The sequence below is a fragment of the Nipponia nippon genome, unplaced genomic scaffold (assembly GCF_047370975.1).
Source record: "Nipponia nippon isolate SJK-2023a ecotype South Korea unplaced genomic scaffold, ASM4737097v1 scaffold_27, whole genome shotgun sequence".
NCBI classification, from domain to species: Eukaryota; Metazoa; Chordata; class Aves; order Pelecaniformes; family Threskiornithidae; genus Nipponia; species Nipponia nippon.
Window position 1 is genome coordinate 3,703,130 of NW_028262344.1, and position 27,400 is coordinate 3,730,529.

Below are 27,400 nucleotides of genomic sequence, written 5' to 3' on the forward strand. Positions count from 1 at the left end.
CCTTAAATCACCCTTTTCATCACAAAATCCTCACCTTTTGGCATCCTGGTAAGAGGGGGGTCGCAGCACTCCATGTGAAAGCCACGGTCACATGAGTCACAAAATAGCATGTTATCCTGTTGAAGACAGATAAAGTTAATCTCTCTTGAGATGTGCATCAGCATCGAGCCCTCCATTAATTTGTCACCATCTCAGAGAACACGCACATCGTTTTCAACTACAGACATATCATGGTATTTCACAGGTGTCAGAAAGACTGCCAGACTCAAACAAAAGCTGCAAATATTTGACTCTAAAAGGATTTTATTTTGTAGTTTAGCAGAACTTCCACAAGACTGATATCCTCTTCACTCAGTCCATACTCCACTGTACTCACAGCATTTTTGCCCTGATCTCGACAGGAACTGCACGTTTTGCACTCAATACACTGCCATCGCAAGGCTTTCACTCGAACTGTCAACTCTGGAGAGAACTTCAAACAGGACGGATGACCTACAGAAAAAGGAGAAAATTATACCAGTAAAACCAATCCACTGCTGTTAATGCTCACAGATAGCTCACAGAGAGATTACTTTATCAATTACGTATTCCCATGCAGAATTTTGGTTATCCAGATACTCCTATTTTTAGGTGCTTCTATTCTTATCTACTTGTAACACAAAAACAATACCCTAGACAGCAAGCGGCAGGCCCACATACAAAAGAACACCAAGATAATTTTTCATAACTGAATTGAGAAACATGGTAAAACTGGTCATCACTACCACAATTTTACAGAAACCCCCAAGAGCCAAATGAACTATTTGTGTTAGGTTAACTTAGCCGTCTCCCCTCTGGGAGCAGGCGATTCAGCTGAACTAACGGTACTCTACGCCATAGACGCGTAACTCCTCCTACGTCTGGTCAGAAGCAGTCACCACGCCAAGCTCCTCTGGCTCAAGCGGACGGGTTGTTACCAGCAGCACTGTAAAGGGTCACCTACCACTGTTGCCACAGTCAGCACAAGAGATGAGCTCTTCAGGCTTCTTCTCCCGATTTTGCTCTTTTGTACCAAGGCAGAAACTGCAGATTGGAATTGGTTCAGCAACCGGCTGTGAGGAAAGCAGACAATAAAAGCACTGAGTATATCAAGGGAGCAAATCGTAACACACAAAACTGCACGGACATTTATATCGCCTGTAAACAGTATGTCACATACACCGTGTCTCGCAGATTTTAGTTGCTTCTCACCAAACAATACTGCATTAACTGTAACCTGATAGAAGTTAGAACTCCAAAGATGAGAGACATAATCCCAGGTACAAAGGAAAAGAGAATGGAATTCCAGGGCTAGGGGAAACTTGGAAAAGCAAGCTGGGACAGAGGGCTACAGATTAATACATAACCGAATGCAAAGTTAGAGAGAGTTGGTGCATTAATTTGTCACCAAATGAACGAGCTATAAGGCGACGCAGTGGTGGAAAAAGGACACAGATGACCCCAGAGCACAGCAGTCCTCAAAATTCCCACCAGGTATCCAGAAAGCGGTAGTGCAATCGTCAAAAGCAGCTGCAATACATTACTTGGAATAAAACATAGTATAGAACAAGTACAACGACTGTACAAAATGAAAAATGAAAATAAAAGTCTCTTGTAAGAAATTATCCGAGTATGCTGTTTAGCACTCAAAAGCGGCAGATGAAAAAGTTTGTTCTCTCTGAAAAAGTTCAGGGGGGTCAAACATTATGTAGGGAAAAAGATGTATTTAAGATGAGGTACAACACTAGCAAAACAACAAATAGATATTAACTTGCCAACAATACGTTTGGCCTGGAATAAGCAGGCGGTTTTGAACCAAAGGACTGACGTTCTACAACAGCCTCCTCAAAGAAGTAACAAGTGCAATAACCGATTGCTTTAAAGTGGCACTTGATCAAGTAATGAGAGGGAAAGGACAGCCTTATCTCCCGTAACGTTAAGTGCTGGATATCATAATCTAGCGAACTCTTTCTAAGCCAATTCTGCATTTCCCAAGACAAGTCTGTGATTTATAGTTTTCAGAGCAAAGATGCAAGCAAAATTTAATTTAAAAATATAATAAAAATACGCTAAAATCACATTCGAAACACTGGGAACATGAAAAATGTTAGATTATGTTAAGTTTTGAGACACATTCTTTGTACAGCTGCATCACATTACAGTTAATGATTTTACACATACCTTTTTCAGAGCGTATTATGCAGCTACATATGCACATACTGTTAATTATTGTATGGAAGCATATGCCAGAACTACCTCAAGGAATCTTTGCTCTGGCTAAGCCAAAGCAAAAGCTATATCCAGAATAGTTTCTTGCAGAAGTCAGGTTGGTTTATATTACAGTAATATAGAAACTGGAAGTTTCAAGCTGTGTCTTTACTTCAGCGTACAGATCAGTATACTCACGGCCTGAGGTGTGTTCCTTAAAACATCCACTAGATGGAAACAATCAGAACACCTTCGGAAATTTGCTATTTCAAAATTAAGCCCCACAATGCAGAACGACTACTTGGGAATGAAAGCCCAACATTCCTCATCCTGAACACAAGTATTTATCTTGGCCTTCGGGTAAATCCCAGACAATGCTGAAGTGTAAATGAATATGAAATCACCTGCCCATCAAACTATTTCACTCTGAAACACATTCATAGGTGTAGTTAATTAAAGGATTCTAGTTTCTGCTCCTTTTGAGAAAGGGAGAAAACAAGACAACTGTAGCTAGTTATGCCAAGCACACACATCGTTAACATCCAGGTGGGAAGGGGAAACCAGCATCTTCACTTCCACAGAAAGTATCTTTCCAGCCACAGTCACCACAGTAACGTTGGCTAAAATGAGCCACGCAGGGATCCCCCATCCTCTCTTAACCCAGCGAGAGGACTGACTGTACACAAATTGTTCGTGGCTGGACTCCAGGTGCCCGGCAGATAGCTGCTTCCAGGCAGCATGAGGTGTACTGGGGGGGAAAAACCTGTGTATACCAGTCTGTCAGTGCTTTAATTTCTTTGGAATCAAGATTTCAGGAACTACTTTCACCCTCTACCTTCTGAGAAACATTCACTTCTCTTCTTACCTTCGATCTCTTCTTCCTGAGGAATACTTACAACCTCTTGGAACAAGTTACTATTAATTAACCTTCATCTTTCCCATAAGAATATAACTGGTTCTCTTTTTTGCTATTTTATTTGCATTTCAATACTACACAAAGTAGATAAGCACGATCATTGCCATTTTCAGATAAGAAAATTCCTTGAGGAATGTCACCAAGCAGATGAGCACGAGGACTAAAGGATGCAGCGATCGCTGGCTAGGCATCTGCTGGTCCTCTCCGAAAGAAATGCAATGGTCTCGATCCACCACAAAGGTGCAGTAAAAAGGTTTAGAATCCTTTAGAATCCAATTGGGGATGTTCATCCATCCTTTACACTTGGTCATATATTAGCTTAGGCAGTTAAAAATAAAAAAAATTAAAAAATTACAGAACTCTTTAGCTTCTTTTAAATAAAGCAAATTGTAACCTCCACAATATTGCAAGTGCAGTTTTGCCAGAAATGGACACAGTGGACATAACTTCACATCCAGAATCATTCCTTTCCCTCTCGTTTCAGTCTGAGGGTACGATAAAAGTTTCATAGAGAATCTCAACTACGCTGTAACAGTCTTTCAGACAGAAGGTAAAAAGGAACGTTTATTCTTTCTAACAGTTAAATTTCAATGGGACTGAACACGTGACAGCATCAATTTCTCCACATGTATGGCTAAATCTTGCTTTCTGACACAGTTTACTGATTTTTAACTCACAGTTAAGAGCCAATGTGACATTAAAGTTGCACTATCGAACGCTGAGGTTTATATCTGGTATTAAAAAAAAAGCAATGAAGCAGAAGAAGGGTTAAGAATGACAACGAAGCTATGACAAAAACATTTCTATTACTCTGCACAGTTCTGTTAGCTTTGAAGTTACCAATCCAAAGCAGAAATAATTAAGTAAATGAAGGCTGCCAAAAATACAAAACTGACACCATGATCCAAAACCCCAGCACTTCCTTGCTCTGAATATAGAATAATCGCAGTGATATTGCAATAGAACAATTCAATCTAAATTGCTTACGTATCGCAAGAAAACATGGATGGCTTCGGTTCAAAGGGCTGTGAAATGAGGAGTTAATTCAGAGACTTCACGTGAGGCTAAAATGCCTGCTCTGCAAATCGATATATAATAGAATCGAACTGCTAAAGATAACTACTCAGAGATGCTGTCCACATAGAGTTACAATTAAACAACCAGAAGAATTTCATTTTTCACTGCGTATGTAACCACAGTAGCACTTGGAGAGACTCCTTATTGACGGAGAAGGGCTGCACCCCAACTTCACAAGACAAAGAAACCAGGCACATCATATTTGTGATCACAGAGTAAGAACTGATGTTTCTACCGCCCCTTACAGATTACATCAGGAGTGCAGTTGGTCTAACATCTGCAAGTGTAGCGAAGTGGACGTAATTACGCGGTCACACCTTATTAACTGCATTACTGAACTGCAATATAACCACAGATAAGACATTCAAACTTCTGGCACCACTTAAAGAACACAAACACCATTGGGTAATTACATTTCTTTTTTTTCTTTTTTCCTTCTTCCCCGAGAAAAGAAGGAGAATAGCTTTACTACTTCTGAAGGAGTCATAACTACAGCCCCTGGCAAAGTGATGTAGTTTGAAAAGCTGAACCCCTTGCAAAGCACAAAGTATAAGAGAGGATTTCTTCCCTCCGGTCAACGTCACAGCAGACATCATGGCATGAGATAAATCACGTGAAAGAAGACAAGAAGATTGCAAGATTTCTGCCAGCAGTATTAGGTGTAGATGAAAGATACAGTAAGAATTAACAAATTCTCATTAGGCAACAAGTAAGAAAAATAAAGAGAACAGAACAACCTACAAGAAGGGGAAGGGAGAAACGAATGGCAAAAGGCTCCTTGCAGGGAGCAGATGATAAAATTGTAAATTATGCAAAAAAGGAGTAAATATTTCCTATCTATTTTTGCTTTGTATGTTTAAGTATTACAGACAAATAAAAGAAGAACATAAAATAGAAATTAGATTATTGAGACTATTATTAGGACCGTATGTCTAGCTCCAATATTCACATAACAGCAGGATATGGAAATAATTTTCAAAGGACAGACAAAAAAATTATTTAAGAACAGATGACCTACAGAAATTAATATACTCAGGAATGACTGAGGAATGAATTGGACACTAAGTGTAAGTATTTATACATGGAAGAGATATAAACATATTAACAGATTAATATAGAGCAACCTTTCTGACAAAGCGATAGCAGATGAGCCAATTCCTGACAGTTGGATAGGTATGGTCTTAAAATAAACTATTATTTTCTATATGCAAGTCAAGGAATAAAGATAAAACAAGAGAAACCCATAGCCAGCAGATGTACAGATAATAAGAAGCTCTTCTGAATGTATTATGGGTAAAGAATCCTAAGCACAGCTTTTCTTACAAAACATCATAGAATTATTACTGACAACATAAGAAGGGCAGCAATATTCCACACACGTTTGTTCTTTGCCTTGGGAAAAAGCTACCGAGGCAATCCTACCACACGATGCCCACGAGAGGCCCTTCTCGGCAACCCGAAGCAGTTCCCATTTAAAAATCCCCCAAAGTTACAGTTCGTACGCCAACAGCTGCTGCTACTAACACTTCAAGCCTTTTTGATGCTTACTAGAGGCCTCTTTCTGTACATCTTCCTAAGAAACAACAACGGACAGCTCAGATGCATTGCGTACGTCCTTTCTGCCAATATCTTCTCACCTAGCGGGAAACCTTGCGGCATTGACCACCGCAGTCCTATATACTTGTTAATCAAAGAGCAACAGGACATTAAAAGGAATTAAAAAGTTGACTGTTTAAATGTATTATAAAGAAACACTGTGCATTTAGAACTATTGTATACTTCAAGCAATACTTAACACATTCATCAAAATTCACCCGTTGGCCCAAACTTTCATTTAAGTTATGTTAAATGTTAGCCTCTACCAAGAATACTGTTTGATATAGTTTTAGATGACTTACGCATGCCCACACATTTGTATCTCTTACCAAGTACATGCAATTCATTCATACTAGAATGGACATTTGAGAGGTGACAGCAGACGTTTCTGGATACCAGTTATCCACTGAAGGTATCAATCCCTGTGACATCAACTGGATATTCACGTCTTGCTGGTCCCAATGCTGTGGTTAGTTTTTTTTTTTTAGAAGTCGTTTTAAAATATCAACCTGCTAAACCGCATGCAGAGCGCACTGGAATAGTTTTTGCAGAGCAGAATAAGACTGATGGCAATTTCACTGCTTTTGGCACTGAGAAGCCAGCAGCAATGAACAGTGATATCACCCACTGCATTGTACGGGAACATGTGTGACATGTCATTCCATGTAATTCCTGGAAGCAATCTGATCAGAGGTCTGACAGACATCCAAGCTCAGAAGAGACTGTAGTCAGCTATGCCCCTTTGAACAATATTTAGAGCTACCATCTTTCTCCTGATAGCGAAACCCACTAACACCATCACCACCCACAAAGAGCACCAAGCAAACACCAATTCAACGGTGCAGGCTACATTATTAGCGTCAGTGAATGTTGTTGGGACCTCCACTCTGGCTTCTTGGCCTGAGAGACTACAGTATTTTTTTTTCCCAGGAGGAAACCATACACTCTGACCCAGTGGTTCTTTTTATCGGTCTCAGACCCATGAGTTTTGGGGTTTTTTTTTTGTGCAATCCCCTGTAAGAAACTGCCATGGTTCTTGGAAATCAAAACCTAGGAGTCAAACCACTTATATAATCTGACATGCTTTAAAGAAGTCTAGTACATCAATGAGGCAGTTTGCCGGGAGGGGGGGGGGGGGGGGGAACGGGACGACAGATGTGACAACCAAAAAAACTACCATACCAGATTTATAAAAGTATCTTTTATAAACAGGTCTTTATTCAATCCATGGATTGTTGCCAGAATGCAAGCTTCCTGAGGTGCAGTCCTACATTGTTTTAAATATGTAAAACACCTGCCCCTCCCCAAGCCTTTTAGCAGAAGGGTTTACCACTACGTCCTACAGCAGGGGTCAGCCTCCAGCTCCTCAGCCTCCAGGAGAAGGGCTAGGACGGGAAGAGGAGCAGCGGGGAAAATCCAGAACTTTAAGCAGAAGTCAAGCCCTTGTTTTTGTTTTAAGTAAGAAGTGCTCTACAAAGTTAGTGTTTTATAATATACAGTCAGCAACGTGGCAATCTCGGAGACGCTCCCTGACAAAAGTCTGTCAGGGCATGAATTATGCGATCTACTAGCCAAGGAATGATATTTTCCTTCGGAGCAAGAGCTTACTCCAGGCAGCAGTACCCCAAAGCGTACTCCCTCTTCTTTCTGGCCAGCAAGGCCACCTCAACAATGACGACAACAATAATCTCCACTTTGCTTTGCTTTGCTTGGCTGTAAAAAGGAACCATGTCCCTTGCTCAAATCCTGACATTAGAGTTCAATTTCAGCAGGGCAGCTACGCTAAAACTGCACAACCCCAATGTTTTCGTTGTCATTTCAGCCCCTTTCCTTCAGCTGTGTGTAGGCACTACCACTGGATGGTATAACGGGTATGAGTAAGGGAAGGATTATTTTTCTTTAATCTGTTTGACTTGAAGGGAAAACTTGAATCAACTGTGCAGTCGGGAGCAGCTGATCACGGTAGTGAAGTGTTTTAGAATTTCATTATAATGTAACAACATGGCACTAAAGAGCAGCGAGCATTAAAAACAGGTATGACCAAGTAAGCTGTGTCTAATGTATTTAATCCGACCGCCATCCTGCTTCACTAAGGATAAGCCTCAAAATTACCTCCATAGTCCACTCACTTGCACGCTTTTCTTTTGCTCATGTCTACGCTGCATTTGTATTTGCAAGTCACCTGTATCATTAAACTGCACTTAACTACGCTTCTATTCACCTTGTACATGCTTCTACCCAACTTCACCTCCAAAATCCTCACGTAGCTGCAGCAAAGTATATGACATTAGCCAGAAAAAACCTAATTTGTAGGAAAAGATGACTTACAAATAAAGTTAATTTAAGTATATATAAATAAAGTTCAAATCGAGTAACAAACTTTAATGATACTCCCACACAATGTTGCATCAAGGAGTCTTCTACGCCTCTGTTTCACTAGTTGTAGGGTAATACACTTTGGTTTTGCATTAAAAAAAAGCAGCACTACTACGGCCGTTGCAGGCTTGTATACAAGTTATGCGGAATTTATTGTATTAGCAGTTTACATCTGAATTGTTTCAGATTCCACGGTAGCTTCATACGATTACATATGCTTTCCTGCTGTGTGACTGAGGCAGTTACAAAATGCTTATATGACCATAAGAGCTGCATATTTCTCATGAAACATGAGACAACATGAACAATTATATTTGCTATGATTCTCCCTATCTCTTATTTTTCTATAGGTTATTGACTAACAAAGCTTAGCCGTGAATTTCATTAGCTGTCTTGCAATTTATTTTTTTCTTGAATATAAATACTTTTCTGCAAACAGGAGGAACAGAAAGTATATACCATTTCACTGAAGAAAGTTTCCCCAACCACAGCTGGCCCCATCTCACAGCGGCTATCCTCTATCGTTTGTGAAAGCAACCTTGTGAAAGCAAAGCTGGAACATTCATGCAGCTTCTCAGGGAAGAAGTGCACGGTTTCACGTATCCTCTGCAGGAAGTTCATGAGCAATTTATTTAACCAAAGGGAATTTTATAGAACCTCGGTACAGCCGGCAGTCTTAAGATAGCCTTTCTTCTCTCTTCTAGCCAGTGTTTGTGCACACCCTGGCCATCCCCATAGTCCTTCGAAGCTGGATGTCCACATGCAAACACTGTCTAGCTTAGGAAGAACCAGATCAAAGACTATCCTTCACAGCTTCAATGGTTCCTCTATTTACCACCTCTGGCAAATGGCAAACACACACTTAACCACATTCAAAAACCAAATCAGCTCCAATTTGGGGGAATAAAGAATAAGGTTTTACTAGAATTGAAAACGGTGTAGAATAACGTATTAAATTGGAATAACTTTGAATGCGGAGATCAGGCTACTCCTCCAAAGCTTCTGTGTGAGACTGTGTTATGCTAAGTGCGGAGAGATTTCACTGCTGCTTTGTTTGTTCAGCAAAGAACATCCTGGCAAGTGGAAAACGCAAGCACACAATGAAAGATTCGTGAAAACAAGACTGGAAGCAGCCAGCTCAGTTTCATACTGCAAATTTTTGGCAGACATTCAACTCCTTCTGCTGTTTTTCTCACAAGCACATCTATCTGTGTGATGTCACCAGCTTCGGCGAGGGAGGGAGCCAGAACAAATTGGACTGACAGCGCCTTACAGCCTGCCAGCCTCTCCGCACATGGTGTTACTATACAAAGGATGTCTAGAAACCAAACGTGCTCTACAGATTCGCAGACTGTACCCCCTCCTAAAGGCGACTACGGAGAAGTGCCTATGGAAAAAGTGTGGGGGGTGGGGTGGGTGGAATTTTCAAACCTCAGTTTTGGCCAATCCGTCTGCTTTATAGTCGTCTTAATTTAGGAAAAGTGAGGTAGGAAACTCCCTAACGCTCACAGCCAGCTCTGTAGCCCACACGTCACAGCGGTCACCGTCAGTAATCTGAATGCACTTCCCTTCTTGCAGACATTTTAGTACCACCAGAGGCTCACTAGATACCAGGACGGTCTTTGCCCCATCAGCATACAACTGCTTGTAGTAGTCACCGTGGTTGGAATCGAGTAGGTGTAAAATTAAAGCTGGTGTAAAAGAGACACATACACTCACACCAAATTTCTTTTTTTGCTTTGCCCTTTAAGACATCTGAATGTGAGCCCTCCAGAGAGAGAATCCACAGCACCTAGTATTTACAGAACCATCCCCCCCCAGCACATTTGTTTCTTAGCTAGGAAGTTATCATCCAGGAGCCCTGACAGATGGCTTCTGAGAATTCATGCTAGGTAATGGGGTTTTGTGGGTCTGTTTTTAAACAAGTGACAAACTACTACTCCTCACTTCAAATAGCCCAGGCTGTTGCAAAGGTCTGCCTCAAATCATAGAATCGTTTAGGTTGGAAAAGCCCTTTAAGGTCATTGAGTCCAACCGTTAACCCAGCACTGCCAAGCCCACCACTAAACCATGTCCCCCAGCACCACATCTCCCTGGCTTTTAAATCCCTCCAGGGGTGGGGACTCAGCCCCTGCCCTGGGCAGCCTGGGCCAGGGCCTGACAGCCCTTTGGGGGAAGAAGTTTTTCCCAATACCCAACCCAAACCTGCCCTGGCGCAGCCTGAGGCCGTTCCCTCTCGTCCCATAGCTTGTTACTGGGGAGAAGAGCCCGACCCCCCCCCGGCTCCAGCCTCCTTTCAGGCTGTTGCAGAGAGCGATGAGGGCTCCCCTCAGCCTCCTCTTCTCCAGGCTGAGCACCCCCAGCCGCTCCTCATAAGAGGAGTAAGCTACTCGTAAGCTACTGGAAAGAGTAGATGAACCAGAAAAGCCAGAGGGGAAGTACAACCTACACCACGTGAAGAAAATTATTTAAAACATGAGGAAACATGTTTCGGTGAGCAGAGCATCACAAAGCTTGGATTCCATGCCTCTTGGATCAGTGGCTGGGGAAGAAAATCGCTTCAGTTCCATGCCTCAATAAAATCAGAACTAATTAATTTTATATTACCAAAGTAATTTTACAAATAATTGGGTTTTTTTGTATATAGGGAAAAGAGCATAATTTGGGAGATACTCTCCAGTAGTATCAACTTGTGGCAGCAATGGGTTCAGTTTTTTTAACCTGGTGAATGACTCTCCCTTCTGCTGAGTTACCAAATCACAATTCTTAATGTCCTCTCCAGACAGTATGGTAAAGAAAAAATAAGAAGCAACTGAGAGTAAAAACAGAAATTCTTTAAAATACTTTGTGCTCAAGAAAACAACGCTAAATATATTTTAATAGACACATGAAAAACTATTACAATAACACACGTATGTATGTTTGCCTGTGTCAACGGGTATTTTGTCTCCAGTTCACTTAGTTGAGTCCCACTTGAAAGAAACATATTTACATGGCAGAATGATGCCCTAAAACATGAGGTTACATTAAAACAAGTGTAAGGGCGAAAAGATAAAAAAGCATACAGAAGAAACTGCAAGACTGAAATACGTACCTCTTCCTAAGAGAAACATAAAAGGGTCATTTAAAAAGAAAATCAAAGGACATTCAAAGTAAGTGCTGCTGTTTGAGGAAGGACTATTACAGTAGAGACAACATCCGAAATTCTGCTACAAGTGAAGTGTGAAGGTTAATACCTTAGATATTAGTGCAGTATACATAGGCTGAATTCTATGCAGCGGTTATGACATCTGGAAACCTACGCAAAAAAGCACTGTGGATACTACTTGGGGCTGGCACGCAAACTGACGGAACTGCCTTGCTATTAGACGTGCACACGGTAAGAACTGTACAGAATGCCTGCTGGAAATCCTTAGACAGCCAGTCGTTGAACAGCCCTTCGCAGAGCTAACAAGTCCTCTAATCAGAGGATTAAAACAATTCAAGATTTGTACGTCACGATCAGAACCGCGTGCCAAGATTTCCTGCCTCTAAACTGGGGGGGACGGGAGGCTCAAATGTCTTTATTTGCAGCATAAAGCAGCTCCCTTCATTTGACACTGATTCAGGAACCTGGCAGGTCAAGTTAACGAAGTCGTCTTTACCCAAAGATATAGCCTGGAAGCTCTCTCCTATACTTTGTCCCAGCTTCCTAATTTTCAAGAAAATAAAAGATACCGTCTTAGGAGCAATAGATGATTATATCACTCAATTTTAGATGAGAGAATATTTCTAAGAAGTCATAGACTTCCACAGCTGCAAAAGCCAAACACACCCCTCAAATCAACAGCAAACTAAAATCTTAACTCCTTTCATCAGAAACGGTTTGCATGCCACGATACTTTGGTTTTCACAAAAAATAAGGAGCTTCTTGACTTTGATTTCTAAAAATATCAAATTACTTTGGGGAAGGAACTTTTGTAAACACTTAAGTAATTTCTGTGCATATAGGTAATCATTCCATCTTTAAATACTGTACACCACTTTCCTTCAACATTAGCTGCATCCCTAAAAGAAGGGAAAATACTTCGGTTAGAAAACAAACATGAACGAACAAAAATATTTAACACAACGCAGGGGCCCAAATAAACATGATAACAGAGAAGGCACAAAAGGAACTGTGAATGAGAATTTAGTGTACATTAAAAACACGCCGATACAAGGCTGCTATTTGCAGTTTACTCAGGATACCCACACAAGTGCAACTCTTGGACCAAATCCCACTCACTTTTTGAAGCTCTACCACCTTGAACATGAGGTTGGAGAAAAAAAAGAAAATAAACACTCTGCATATAACTCTTACTATCAAAAGCCACTGCTCAATATAACACCCTTGACAGTAAGATTTAACAATGTCCCATGGTCTCGACCCACAGTCCTCATTCCGCGCTCTCCTCCTTCCCCGCGCCCGGTGCGGTCTGCACAGGCATCCAGCATTCCCACACCAGGTGAAGTCCGTGCTGGAGTAAGGCAGTCAGTCACTGTATTTGTACAGTTGTATATTTAAAAAAAAAAAAAAAAATTGGTAGTGGCACGAAGCGAGTGCATCTACTTTTTCATGAGATCGCTCTAAAGATTTTGCATGCATCTTAATGATCAGCAGTTTCTGAAGCTTAGTCATTGTAACACCGAGCAGCAGAATTGCGTTCTTCCCTTCCACACACACCTTCAAGGAATTCACTATGAGTCCAGACAAGTTCGGAGATCCAGCACTCCAATAAAACACCTCATTACTAAATATCCAGGATTGAGTCTCAAAGACTGAGGAGAAATCTAATGCCTGGGAGAGGCTGTATATCACTGAAGAATTTTAAATTAAGTCCAGCCTACATACACACATCTAAAAGCTGTATCCGTCACCAATTTTTCTGGACTTTTAAGATTAAATGGGACGGCTTAATGGAAATGGGGAGAAATAAGTAGAAATGGTGATTTCCTTTATGATTCGGAACACCTTTTGTTTTGACAGATATCCATTTTACACATGGATAAAAGGAGACAGACTGGTGACTCAACATGCTGATAAAGATTCCAGCAAAGACTCCAGAAAAGGAAGAGCTCCATTCTCATATTTTTAGTAACACTTAGTACTGCAGGTATTTAGCTGCGTACCAAGATCCATGATTTGTTCTATCCAATTTTCAGAAATCCAGTGAACTCATAGAGGTATTGATAACTAAAAGTTTTAGTAATTCATAGGTCTTCATAGAAACATGCTTGGAAGACTGAGTATTTTCAACCCAGAATTCATCGTTCACGCATGGGTCCGCAGACTGGTTAACCGGCCTTCGAAAGTAACTCAAAACAAGCGAATATATTATCAATGGGATTCTGTTTGCTATGCGAGGGTCATTCTTTCTGGACACCCCTCTCCCTCCTTTCTTTTCACTCTTGCTACAAGTCCAGATTTACCACAATAGCAGTGACAATGGAAAGACTGCCAGATTCTTGGACAATGAAACAAGCTACAGTTTCTCACCCAAGGCCTGGAGCAGTATTAGTAGCTGTTCCAAAGAACGGTGTTCACACGGTCAGAAAAAATTGGTGAGGACAGAAAAATTAAGTCAGATTTACACAACAGATAAAGAGAACACCTCAATAGGTGGAATGAAGACTAACATGACTTAGCACAACTCATTAGAATAAGTTTAGTTTGAAACCCTTTAACGCAGCAAGTAGGAGCAAAACGCGTCTACCCACCTACTCCACAGAGGACAGAGGTCAAAGGACTCAGCAGTCTGTCACATATAGGATTTGTTTACCAGATTTTCTGTTGGTTGCGTATCTGTAGTTATTTTAAGAACATGGAAACTATCTTTCAACTAAAATGACATTACTTCATTTAATATTTATACCTTTTTAACTGTTTTTCCTGCCACCACTATGACTTAAGACAAACTTGCTGGGAAACGAGGGGAAGGGCAGGGACAGAATTATCTGCCCTCATTCTCTCTGCTGTTTCTTCCCTTGCTACGTAACAAAGCTAACACTGGAACCAGGCTGTTGTTTATTTAGCAGTGTCCTCCATCATCCACCCTCCTCCCTGTCTGACTATACTTTAAAGCTCTGTAGTAAGTAAGGCTCCTTTATTAACCAAACTTCAGAGCTGTGTCATTCCAGATTGTCAACAACCTCCCGGACAGAAAGGACTAACAACAGGGATCCCGCCAACATACTGGACTAGTCTCCTCCTTTTTAACCCGCTATCCTATACTCAGCTTCTGCTGGAACTGTGTCAGAGAACGCCGTTAAAAACACCTCCTCCACGGTAGTACCCCACTGGCGTAGGTACTCATCACAACACCTGACGGCTTCCCACAGTCACAGACTTTGCCTTTAAGTTACCATTACTCCAGATGCTGCCAGAGCCCCTCTTGGTATCATTCCCCACCGTTTCACCCCGAATGCACCATCTCATGGCATCCATTCATAGCTGGCCATGACAGTAACTTTTCTGACGTGCTTCCATTTGCTCTATTACTACGAGCTACTTCACCTGTGCACCAATCGAGTGAATCAAGTTCAAAGTAATTTTTTAGCACTTGAGTTTCCAGAGTTACACAGAGTACAGAAGGGGGCCATCTCTTATCAACCACGATTTTTTTTTTTTATACAGAACTACAGCCTTCTCTTCCACAGAACCAGCCGGAGGAGAGCGAATCCTAAGCCCCCTCCGGCTGGGAGCCAAAGCTTGAAGAGCACCCTTGGAGAGCAAGGGTGAGCTCCCAAAATGTAATTACAATGCTCTGGTTGCAGAACATTTACGTACTCCACCCAAAACAAACCAATCCACAAATAACTTCCTTACCAGTAACGGAACAGTCCTTTGCTTTAAGACATGGAATTAACAGTTATTAACCTAAAACAGGCACAATATAGCAATAGCTACTGCATGTTTAAAGGCCTTCAAAACAACTATGATGCCCTCAAAGCATACGAACTTTCTAAAAAGATACAAGAAGTTTGGCTTCATGTGATAAACACAAAGGATCTAGATCTATTATTTGGGATCTAGAACTATTATTTGCAAGAGGGAAGGCCTGAAGGATGCCGCATGTATAATAACCCACAGCTGAAGTGATTGATCAGTACCAACAGGTATAAACAGCAGCACAAGACTAGGAAACAGGCATGCCGTAAGGAACGCACGTGAGACAGCAGCACAGGGAATCCGCTTTAAATATTCCTCCTATCTTTCAGCCACAGAAGCTGCCCTCATTTTTTTTTCAGGAAGCACTTTCAGAATTTTGTTTTTATACTCTCAGCTGTACTGCAGGACAATATTAAGATATTTACTTAAGGGTTGCTACAGCCATATCCAGTTTTAACTGACATAAAAGACAATTTCAAGGAGAGTGCAAAGGGAGACCAATTAATACCATCTGTATTTTCCTTTTAATTGTGGAAGAAACGGTCCTACTATTGTCCTGAGATCAAGTTTCAAATGATCTGGAAACATTCAACATGTACATCAATTATTTCAACTTCTCCTTCAGTTAGATGATATGTTTGGGGGTTTTTTTCAATAACAATAATTTTACAAAAATTCTTACAGCCTTTTAACCTGTGTTCTGTAACAAGCGTCAACAAAACAAAAGCAGAGCAAGCTGTCTTTATCCAGCGCTTCCAGCCTTAAGACCTTCATCTTACTATAAGCTTAGTTCCTCATAACAACATAGCAGGAAAGAGCTCTTTGCTCTTAAACAGCACTAAATATTACTGTATTGTAGTAGTCTTGTAGTAGCGCAGTAATTCTTGCATTGTGGTAATACCATATTAACTATTAAACAGTACCTGTTACTTGTAGTCATATGGCAAAAAAAATCACACATAGACCACACAAATGGTAAATTTAATTCTTATTTGCTAAATATGTTACTAGTATTTTTCTTGGCAGTGAACGGATAAACAGAACATGCAGGGCAGCGAAACAATACACTTCAGCATTCTGCGGTTAACAGCTCTAGCAGCTATCAAGAACTGCTGCGTGAGTAAGGTAACACAGTCTGCCTGGACTTTTACAAAGTACTACATTCTGATCTCCCACCTCTTCCCTGCCTTTTGACTAAAGCCAGCGTTCAAGCTGGGGCTGGGTTCCTCCTTCTAGCTTGACCATCACACTACACAACTTTAAAATCACGCTGAATGATTCCAAAAGAAGATATACCCTGCAGTAAGTACTGCCACAATACACAGTCATCATTTTTTGTAATCTCGAAACCACGAATGCATTTGTTTTGTAACGACTAAAAGATATGATTTAAATTTTCAGCGCGTAGCTAAAATACTGTGACCTTTATTTGTTACATAGATAGTACTATCTTGTGCTGTCCATCTCATGAGTATCGTCTCATTTCACACTAAATGCCAACTTTCTAAAACAAGGTGCTTTTCAGTGACACTTTTGTACAGTGCCAACACAATATGACTGGAACTGCGAGGTACCATAGCCCTGCAAATAAAGGCCACTGTACCAATGAGAACTGCTCAGGAAGACAACCCAGGGCTTTCCAGACCAACACAGGTTCAGTGAGCTCTTCTGTTTCAACAAAACAGAGAGGGGAAGGGGAAAAAAGCCGCAAGGTTATCTATTTCAAAGTTTCTGATCAAAAAAGACTCTTGAAGTATTGTAATCGGCAATCCTTTCCCCCAGCATTCTAAAGATGCAGCACACAATCGAGTCAGAAGTTTCTCACAATTAATATATTATATGCATTTGATAGCCATACATAAGCATCAGATACTCGTTACTTTTCGGGCTTCAAATGCACAAATAGAGTATTTGAAACTAAATGCCTATAAGAGAGAGAAATCAGTCTTTCTTGTCTGGCAAATGCAACCCACCCTCTGTGCCAAAAAGTAAGCAAAGAAATAAAGGCATTAGTGGCACAGACAAAACAGAGGTCCGGCAGGCTGCATGGCCAACGCCAGCGCACGCAGGCGAGGCCTCTGGGGATGTGCCAGTTCTCAAGAGATGATTAAGGAGGCTACGGCCCTGCGCTGCCCTCTCCGTCCCTTCATCGGAGATTCTCTCCCTCCAGCAGCAGCTGAATTTCCCAACACAGAACATTAACTTAAACCAACAATTTAATTTAATAGTAATAAACTGGGCTACAAACCGCAGCAGTTGAGGAGCAAAACACCACTTGCTTTATCTTTGCAATGGCTGTGGTAACCTCTGGCAGGGACGCAAGGTGTCAGTACGGGTAAGATTAACTTCCTAAATCATCTCTACAGCACCTGCCCTGATCACGAACAAAAAAAAAAAAAAAAAACCCAACCCAAAACTAAAAACCCAATCAAGTGGTGCTGAAATATGCCAGAACGTTTCATCAAGGTACTAAGTTTTTTCTGCATACTGGTGTCCAGCCTTTCTATTCCCACAGACATCTCAATAGCCAGTATATGTTAAAACAGTACCATTGTTTATTCTGTTTAGCTTTATTATAAAGATGACAAAAAAATTCTGCCCTCAGCTATCTAAAGATACATGGCATTCATTTAAAGATAAGTTATGCTTTCCAAAGCAGCGCTGAAGAATTCTTTTCTCCCACCTCAGAAAAAGCATTTTTTTAAAACAATAATTAGTAGGAAGTTTCAAGAAATAAAACTGTTCCTCTGAACAAATACTAGCATACAGCGATTTTTCCTCAAGAAAAAAAATACTTTAAAAAGTAAAAATCCTGTTTCAGTCTGCAAGTATACTAATTACACATGAAACAGAAGTGACAGTTATACTTTAAAGAAATCTTTCATGCATATTTAATCAGGGCTTAACTGTAGAAACTGCACTGTAACAGTGGGATTACTTATTTCAGACTCTAGCTTGCACAGTATTGCTCGTTCCCTACAGATGTCACTGATGGATGGCGGACTCGGCGCCGAACGCTCTTCGCTCCACGCTTATCACCTCTTTGGCTGACCTAACGTGGGAGGCCTGACACCTACGCTTCCTCACGCCCAGCTGTGTTGAAGGACAGTGCTTGCCTGATCCTTACCCAAGATGCAGCAACGCAACCCTCTTCTCTTTCATTACAATTTCAGCACGAACTCCCTTTACTTTTAGGTATTGCAACAATTTGCCACCACCTCTCCCCTTCTTTCTTTCCCCGCCAGGGGTAGGTATTGTGAATCTTACCAGTCTGTCACCTATCACAGAAACACCGCCAAAGTCAAGTCCAGCGGACTTCACAAGGAACGCAAAACCAGCTCCTGACTGCAATTCCCATTTTAGCTTCTAAACTGAACTGAGAAGAAAGAAAAGGCCGCTTCCCTAAAGCCTACACAGGAGCGAAGGCACACAGAGCACTTAAAACTGAAATTAAAGACAACCCTTCTTTTGTCAGCCATTGTCACTAACAGATAAGCAAATTTCAGCACTGAGCTCTGCCCATCAGCAGGTCTGGGTTTTTTTTCTGTTGCTTGTTTTCATCCAAGTAGCGTTTTTAGGCCAGGGATTTCAAAACCATAACGTCAGCAGCATGTCATTACTACCTGGCAAACCATGACCATTTGCCAGGTTTTTTGCCCTTGAACGCCAGAATGTGGTATTCACAGAACACAGACAAAAAATAAGATCTGAAAGAAAGCAAATAATATTTACTAAATAAAGCTTCTGTAGTGCTGCTTTATGTTTATTTTGCTTAAAAAATTTAAGCCCCAACTTTCATAATACACAGGAAAATATCCAGAATTGAATGTTCACTTCTAGGCATCTAAACAAAGCGACGCTGCTATCAGACAGACAGGTGAGTGGAAGCTGTATTTGAACAAATGAAAGGAAGAAATATTACACCTTTAAGATTCATAAATTTGAATCATATGATATATGGAGAGTTTTTAAATGGATGTTAAAGACCAAACAGTGCAAGGATAAAAGATAAACAGTGAACAAGAGACAGGTCCTTAGGATTTCTCAGGTTTGGGAGGTTGAGCTTTTGTTCATGTTGTTGCCAAGGCTCTTCTAAGGATCAAGAGAAATATTGCCACAATACTCCCGAAGAATCTGTACCGAATTCTTCCATTAGGGAAAAAAAAAAAAAAAAAAAAAAAAAGGACAGCCTCCCCCTGCAAAAAACCCAAAAATCTCTCGGCTCTCTCAGGCACCCAATAAGTAAAGAAAATTACTATAGCACAGTAAGCCTTTTGCACCTGCGTAACTGCTTGAGATTTAACACAAGACAGTAGTGTGAAGGAAGATGATCACATAGTGTCTGCTTTAAAAAAAACACAAAACCCAAACTGTCTTAAAATTCCTGCAGAATAGGATCGGATCTTTTGGCTTCCACTGACTTGCCAGTCAATTAATGCTGGCAGAATCTACATAGATGTTTTAATATCCTATCTTCAAAATAACTTAAGAACAAACTAGTATGAAACTCAGCATGGGTTACACAGCACAGAGATGGTACCTCAAGAGCAGCAATCTAGGATGTTAGTTTAAAACCACACACACAAAAAAAAATTAGAAGAATTTATTGAAGAAATCCTTTGCAAAATTTTTACTATAGCTACTGTGCATTCTAAGGTTACTAGCAACCCTTTCAGCGTTCGAGCTGCTCAGACCTGAGCAGGTGGAAAGGAATCAGGGAGCATATCTAACAGCCCAAAATGCACACACATACACCTCTGCGTTGTGTTTATATTTATGCACACATGCACACACAAGAACTTGATACACATATTTTTCCAGGGGACAAAAAACAAGCCCCAGACCAAATCCAGTATTTATAGTAGCCCATACTATCATTCACCACTCTGATATACCCCTTTTTAAGAAAACCCCAGGGAACACTTCATCTGAAAGAATATCAAGCTGGTCCTGAGTTTTGGCGCATTACAAGACGACTGAATAGGCTGCAGAACATACTGTGTTAATAATAACATGCACAGCTAATATTTTCCACTGTTACTACCACTCTCAATCCAGCTGCCTCATGTGCCAGGCTTGTTTACATCCAGTTTTCATACCATTTTACAGCTATACTGTTTTCATTACAGATACAGTTGGAGAAGTACATAGGAAACATTTGTAGACAGAACACTTGAAAAAAGGATAGAGGAAGCGGCTGGAATTTTCAGCACAGTAATACTTACTTCCTACGTTCCACCAGCCCACAACACAACGCTCTGACTAGTTAAGTACTGCGTCCACAGTAGAGCTCCCACAGTCAAATCACAACTTCAGAGAAACTTTACTGGTGATAAAGCAGCTGTGCAGATTTTTCTTTTTAATGAAGACAATTCCTACAGTAGTTTTAAGTCTTCAAACCCTAATAGATCATAAAGCAGCCCTCTCACCAGAGAGCGAAGCCGACTTGAAAAAACATGGGCAGCACACACTCAAAGAACTCGCCCCCGAAGAGGATATTTACAACAGCAAAAAATTTCCAACACCGTTGAAAAATGTATCTATTACGGATGGAAAAAATAATTTTCATATTCTAGAAGTCCTGGAGACTAGTAATGCAAAGATATCAATTACTGGCAAATTGGTCTTCAATAAACAAGGACAGACTCCCGTTTTACTCCGCTTCCACAGTAGCACAAGGACAGGAAAGATAGCGACTGGGTATGAATTTCACTCCCACAACTTCATCTTGAGGTTGGAGTGAAGGGTCAAAGACTTCAGGCATGCAGAAAGATGGAAGAAAGGGGGGGGGGGCAAAAAAAAACCATAAAAATAAGAGAAAACAACAGAAAAATACCTCGGTTTGTATAACAAACTATATTTAAGAGGGGTGGGGGAAGGCACACAAAAGGGAACAGAAGTCCATGAGTGTTCATTCCAGCATTTCCATGCTCTCTATATCCTCTGATTTCACTCGTCCTTTCAGCTGCTATATCCTATATACCTTTTCTTCCTATTTCACAACAAAGCTGTTCTGGGACAGAAAGCGACTTTTTCACTGTGAACAAAGCAAGCCTCTATGACAGCATTAGGTGGCAATTGCTAATCAGCGCTTCGCTATGTTATCTGTATTCAAATAAGAAGCCGAACTGGCAGTCAAATAAAAATGTGAAAATAAGAGATGATCTCAAGTTTGCTTTGCAAATCCACCTCACCTTAAAGTCAGGAGGCTTACTTCCTATGTTTTGCTAACATAACTATAGTAAGCCTGTTATCATACATTCAATTCCGCTGCACAGAAGCGTTAAGAGGTAAATTCCCCACAGTAGCTCATTTGCAGTTTTCAAGTCCAAAGTACAAATTACGATCTATTACGCTTCCTCTGATCATGCTTCGAAATTTGGACACAGTAGGATCCCAAATGCACGTTAGTCATTTCTAACTTACAAGGTGCAAGTCAAGCAAACCGTTGACCTCAAATTGCGACTCTGTATTGACACATTTCATCCATCACAAGAAAATGCCCATGCAAACTGGGTCTTACCTTATCCTTTTCATGGGGAAGGAGACACACTGGAGGGAGACAGGAAAGAGACTCAAAACTCTCCTTCCCATCAGCATTAGTGGTTGCTTTAGTGTTGAGTTGGTACAGAGGTCCATCTTTAAGGAGCCTGCCGTGGCCAACAGCACGCTTGACAGCTAATCGTAATTGCTGGTGAAAAATGGAGGCAGCGCTACCTCCAAATAATGCAGACACATCTTTCTGACCTTTCAGAAAGCGCTCGATGTTCTTCAAGGATGAGCCACTAGACTCCCCCAAGCCCTCAATTGCCCGTTTGATAAGTTTATTCCAGTCCACGTTCGGTTTACCATCCAACTTGCCATGGTTCCGAGGCTTCGGAAGTGCTATTCTCCCAGGATTATCAGGATCCTTGTAGGAGTTGAGACCCTTGTTGGAGACTTTTAAAATAGTTCCATCTTTAACACTCAACTCTAACTGTTCCAGAACAGTTTTGCGGTCCAAACCGTGTGAAGACGACACTGCGTTGCATATCCTCTCCTCTGAAGGACGCTGTTTTTGCTTCTTTACCTTTTTGATTGCCTCCAAAATCCACTCTGTATACAGCGGGTTGGCGAGTTTTACCATGGTGAAGAATTCTGTATATCCATAGAGTCGTTATCCTTTATCCCGATGCTGAACAAGTTTCACACGATGAGAAAACAGATTCTCGAATGATGGGAACCAGCTAACCATAGCATACACGTTTTCTGTCCTGAATTACTCCTCCTTTCTCAAACATTATTTGTTTTCACACTGAAAAGAAGAAAGCAAAACAATTAGAAATTTCCTCATTCTTTCCAATAAATCCCGTAACAGCTTCACAGAAAGTTTTTCCACAAAAGTATAAAGATTTCAGCATATCTCACCTCAGCTTCTGGTCTGCACACTCACAATCAGAAGAACTGTAACATTAGGCCTGGAAGAAAACAAGAAGAGAGACATTTCCAAAGAACAGTTAGAAAAAAAAGAAAAAAAAAAATTGCAGCCAACATTGATTTATTAAACACATAGCAGAATTTTAATCTACTACTACAGTTCTGAAACAGCGAAGTAATACTTAAGGTTTTATCTTCACTACTAATAAAAGCATGCTTTAACACTGAAATAACTCCATACAACCTAGAGAAAAAAAGCGTGCCCTTTTTATTTCAATCCATAAGTCAGTATAAATTCTATACCAAGTTTTATATCATTGCTGAGCACAACCTCAATTAATATGGGGGGGCAGGGGGGGAACCCACAACAAAGATCTTAAAAAACCAGCAGCTCTCTTCATGCTTGCACATGAAAGACACTGCCTGAAACTTCAATAGAAAGCAGCAGGAATAGCCAAGAGTCTTGAGCAAGCAGCAAGAAACTTTCAGAGCTGTTCCAGCAGCGTAAGCATAGGTCTGATTCCCTCCTGCTAAGAAAAGCTATGACAGTTGTTCCATCAAGGAAAAAAGTTAGGAAATGCCGCTGGAGATTGTAATTAAATGTTCTACTTTCAGAGAGCATAGAAAAGAAGAATACAACATTATAATCCTCAGTATAGATGAGGCACACTGAAAACACTTGAGGACAAAGTAACAGGTGACCATACACAATGAAGAAGGAATGCCTATGACACTGCTACTTAAAGATGCAGATGGAAGGGTACGAGGCTCTACTTCACAGCCTTTAGTTGTCTTCAACAAAGACTTTTTCTAAGTGTGATAACAGTATCTTGTGCTGAAGTTCTACCGCAAAAGTAGACTAACCGAGAAGGATTTATAAACTGTTTATTACAAGCAATAACGATTTTCTGCAAGAGAAGTTTTAGTCACGAGCTAGTCGTCAACACAGTTCTCCCGCTTTGCTTTCTAGTAAGTACTGAAGAATTTATCAACACACCGAACACATTTGCATACAGACATCAGACTCAATTGCACAGCTCCATACAGCCAGTACCGGAAAGATTCAGAACTACTCTTTAGACCAGAAAGGACGCGGTGCTTGCCTAGAGTTCTTTTACCCCGTGAACAACACAGATGTAAAGGGAAACACGGTCCCCGAGGCCTGCCTGCCTGCCTGGCAAAGCCAAGCCGCGCTGCCCCGGCACGGCGGGGTTCCGGGGCCACGGAGGACGCAGCGCTCCGGCCCCAGCAGAGCTCCGGGCACAGGCCCTTACGTAAGGCCCGGCCCGGCTGGGGCCACACCGGGACGCTCCCAAGGCCGGGTGGCTTCCCTCGCTCTCGATCCGCCTGACAAGCGGCCCCGGCACCTGCTACCGCTCGTCCCCATCCCTACCCGGACAGGCCCCGCACACGGCGCCCCGAGGGCGCACCGCCTCAGTCCAGGGACTCGCACCAGCGGCATCAGGAGAACCGGGGGCGCGGGCCGCAGCCCCGACAGCCAGCCGGGCCCCCACACCGTTCTCCCCCCCCAGGGAGACGGGCAGCGCAGCCGGGCTCCTCGCACCGGTTCGGCCGGGCCCGGGCCCGCGCCCGCGCCCGCCTCAGCCGCGCTCTCTTGCGCCGGAGACAGAGAGGAGCGCGGCCCGCGCCCCCCCGGCCCGCCCCGCCCGCCTCATCCGCGCCGGGCCGGGGCCGCCGCCTCCCCAGGGGGTAGGCCCGGCGGGCCCCGGGGGAGCGGGCGGCCGGGTCCGGGCCTGGCGCAGAGCGGCGGCGGGGCCGGAACAGGCCGCGAGCCTGGTGCGCCCAGCGGGCCTTCCCCTTCCCCAGGCCACGGAGCTCGCCAGCCGCCTGTCCCCGAGTTCCCCGGCGCCGGGCACCCGAGCCGGGGTGGTCCCGCCAGCGCTACTCACCGAGGCCTGCGGGAGACGGGAACCGAGAGGCAAAGGCCGGACGGCGGCGAAGCCCGAAACTGACGCGGCGGCCATCTTGGGTCCGGAGCTCTGCGGCGGGGGGAGGGGGCGTGGGAGGGGAACAGCCCGCGGCGGGCGGGGGCGCGCGCGGGGAACAGCGCGGCGGGGCGGGAGCGGCCGCGGCCGCCGCCGGGAGGAGCCGCGGGGCCGGGGGCTGCGGCGGGCCGGGGCCTCGGCCGCGGCGGGGGCTGGGAGGCGGGGCCGCCTCTCGGGCGGCCGGAGCCGCCAGGCCGCCGCCCCGGGGCCGGCCGCTGCCGAGGGCGGCCTGCGGCGCCATGTGGGCAGAGCGTGCGGGGCCGAGGCGGGAAGGCGGCGGCGCTCGGTGAAGGCTGACTGGAAACGGCGCTTGGGCGGGAGCGGCGGGGAGCCCTCCGCGCTCCGGAACCGCGACCGAGGGTATGGCCGCCGGCTGCTCGGGCCGCGGCGAGCAGGCGGGCGCGGCTGGGCGGCGGGCGGGCTCGGGCTGGCGGTCGTGCTCTGGTAAGAGGTGCTTATAACCTCTGAGGTAGGAGGTCCATCTCCGAGGGTTAATTAAGCTTGCAACAGCGACTCTGGGGTTTTCTGACATAAAGCGGTGTAGAATTCTGAAATAACGATACCATTTAGCTTGGAGAGCGAGTACGCCTTGCCTGTGCCTCTCAGCTGCGCGCGGTTAAAGACTGCTCCGTCCTCGGGCATCGTCGTGAGGTAATTTCTGTCACCTTCTGACATCTTTGATACGTTTTAGTTTGTAGAGTAAAAATATGCTGCCAAAATGTTAGCTGTTCTACACGAAATAACTTGGGAGCTATCTGGGTACTTTGGTCTTGGCTCCGCAGAGCTGGCTTTTGTCACTGAAATCAAGAGGGAGAAGAGTCCGAGAAGAGAGGTCTGCCCTGGGCTGATTTACGGGACAGCATGGTTCTCTTCTGCTCTGCAGAGGTAGAACGTGGGACTAGCATGTGCTGAAAGTTGGCAGAAATCAGCAAATTGTCATTTTACAGCATTCTCTCTTAGGCTATATTTGATTGAAAGAATCTCATTTTGTTATCCGTGCTGAATGGCTACGTGCCGCATGCAATTCTCTAACCTTATCTAACCTTTGGCTCAGTGTACCAGTTGTGTGTACACGTTGTAAAGCAGACATTTTTTACCATTGCCTTAAAGGACAACTATTGTGTAAAGTTTCATGTGAGCTTCCCTTTTTAGAAAAGAAAAAATAAAATCTTAGGAAATGTTGTGGAGGCAGCGTTGATAAAGCAATGTGATGTTTTCCGAACGGCTTTGTTTAGTGTCTTGAGGTGAGAAATTTCTCTTTTGAGCAAGAGGAACTCTCCTGATGTTTTAACAGAATAGGTTTTTCAGAGCGAAAGTTAAATGTTCTCAGCGAGTTGCTTATTGAAGCCAATGGAGTTTGAGATGCTCTTGTACAAGGTATTGTACAAACAGTTCTGTTTCTGCCATGCTGACTACAGAGGTCTCGTCTTGTCTTGTCAGAGTCTGACTCTCCTTACAAATTAATCTCTTCTCCCACCTCTTGCTGAGTCTTCAAAATTTGGTTGGTTCTGTGCTGCATGGCTTCCAGTGCCTTAAATTACAAGGCTGTGGTGCTATATTCAGAAAAGCCAATGGAGATACAAATGTAATTTCCAGATAAGAAAGTAAAGCAAGACTAAGAGGGTTCAGTACGTAACAGGGAAACGCGGCTGTGTTCCTACCACACAAAGTATCAGTCTTGTAGACTCTATTCTGCTTCAAAATTGGCAGTAGGTTGTTATTAGCACCCTTGCAAAATTAATTGTTTTTGTTATAAATAAAAAATGGCCTGTTTTCTTCTGCTCTCTTTTTTATTTTCACAGCACAGGCTAACAGCTAAGTCACCAGCATTCCTGCATATGGCAAACTACAGATGGTAAGGAATTGTTTTACCATAAAGACAGCGCACGGTTTGGCAACACCGTTTTGTAGCACTGCTCTTTGACTGTGCTTAGGTTTCTCTGGGGGTTCATGTACTGTAACTGTAGTACCCTTCAATGAGCACTTTTTAGGCTGTCAGTAAATTAACCAGCAGAATGAAATTCTGTTCTGGCAGCATCTTCTGCCGTGTTCTCCTTTTAGGTTCCAGTTTATATAAGCTCCCGAGCCACTGGGGAGACTGACTTTCAGAACAAAACACGATCTTTGTGCTAACAGTTTGGAAGCAGCCAGGCAGCCTTTCTGCAGCAGTAAACAGTGGTGTAACTGCAAATTGTTCTCTGCAGGTGCCAGCAAGATACTGTAGCGAACCTGTCTGATTTTAAAGCAGAAATGTATTTCCCCTTTTCCCTCAGCAACCGTTTCCTTTGGTGTGCAGAAATAATTAATTACCCTAGGGTTGCTTTTGTATTGGCACCAACGTTCTCGATGGCTAAAGAAACTGAAGTAACCGTAGGAAAACTACAGAGGTGACAACATGAAGAACTGGGCAGAATACGAACAATTCTGATGATGGGCGCAAGCAGTCAGAGGGAAATGGCAGTTTTTAAACAATGTCTATAATACCATCAAAACTGAATTGCGTGTCATGAGACAAAAAAGAAATGCCTGTATTGAAAAGACATATCCCATGACTGCCGAGTTTAAGGTCCGGGTTAAAACCAGAAAGGTTGGAGTTTCTCGGAGAACCAAATGTATCAAGGCTTTATGTGGTTGGTCGGTGTAACGATGTGCTGCTGCTTTCCGTCCGGGATCCCTCTGTGACCCCCGTTACTACAGCCTCCAGGAGCCTCACAGGCTGAAACAACAATCTTTACAATTCCTTTGTGTTAAAAGTAAAGTGATTACATTAAAATAACAAATAATGATTTTAAGTTTAGAAATGCTGTAATTAAATGACAAATTATTACCCCTTTCGTGCTCTCAAATGTGTAATTCATTACAGTAATTTGAATTAGA

The 27,400-nt window shown here is 42.8% G+C and overlaps 2 protein-coding genes across 3 annotated transcripts in view; one reads left to right on the plus strand and one right to left on the minus strand.

Annotated features, from left to right (window-relative positions):
* KAT6A (lysine acetyltransferase 6A) overlaps window positions 1–25,173 on the minus strand; it is a 52,700-nt gene extending 27,527 nt beyond the window's left edge. For both annotated transcript variants that reach the window (XM_087762907.1, XM_087762906.1), the window contains exons 1-6: window positions 24,428–25,173; window positions 22,509–22,558; window positions 21,625–22,395; window positions 983–1,091; window positions 377–492; window positions 35–116 (exon numbers count right to left, since the gene is read on the minus strand). In XM_087762907.1, coding sequence (XP_087619033.1) covers window positions 35–116; window positions 377–492; window positions 983–1,091; window positions 21,625–22,227 — 910 coding nt within the window. In that variant the 5' untranslated portion in view covers window positions 22,228–22,395; window positions 22,509–22,558; window positions 24,428–25,173. The remainder of the gene's footprint in view (window positions 1–34; window positions 117–376; window positions 493–982; window positions 1,092–21,624; window positions 22,396–22,508; window positions 22,559–24,427) is intronic.
* LOC148055036 (uncharacterized) lies at window positions 23,264–27,400 on the plus strand. Its single transcript, XM_087762662.1, has 5 exons — window positions 23,264–23,277; window positions 23,500–24,507; window positions 25,094–25,174; window positions 26,326–26,378; window positions 26,728–27,400. Exons 1-2 carry the CDS (start codon window positions 23,264–23,266, stop codon window positions 24,488–24,490), a joined length of 1,005 nt encoding a protein of 334 aa, XP_087618788.1. The 3' UTR covers window positions 24,491–24,507; window positions 25,094–25,174; window positions 26,326–26,378; window positions 26,728–27,400.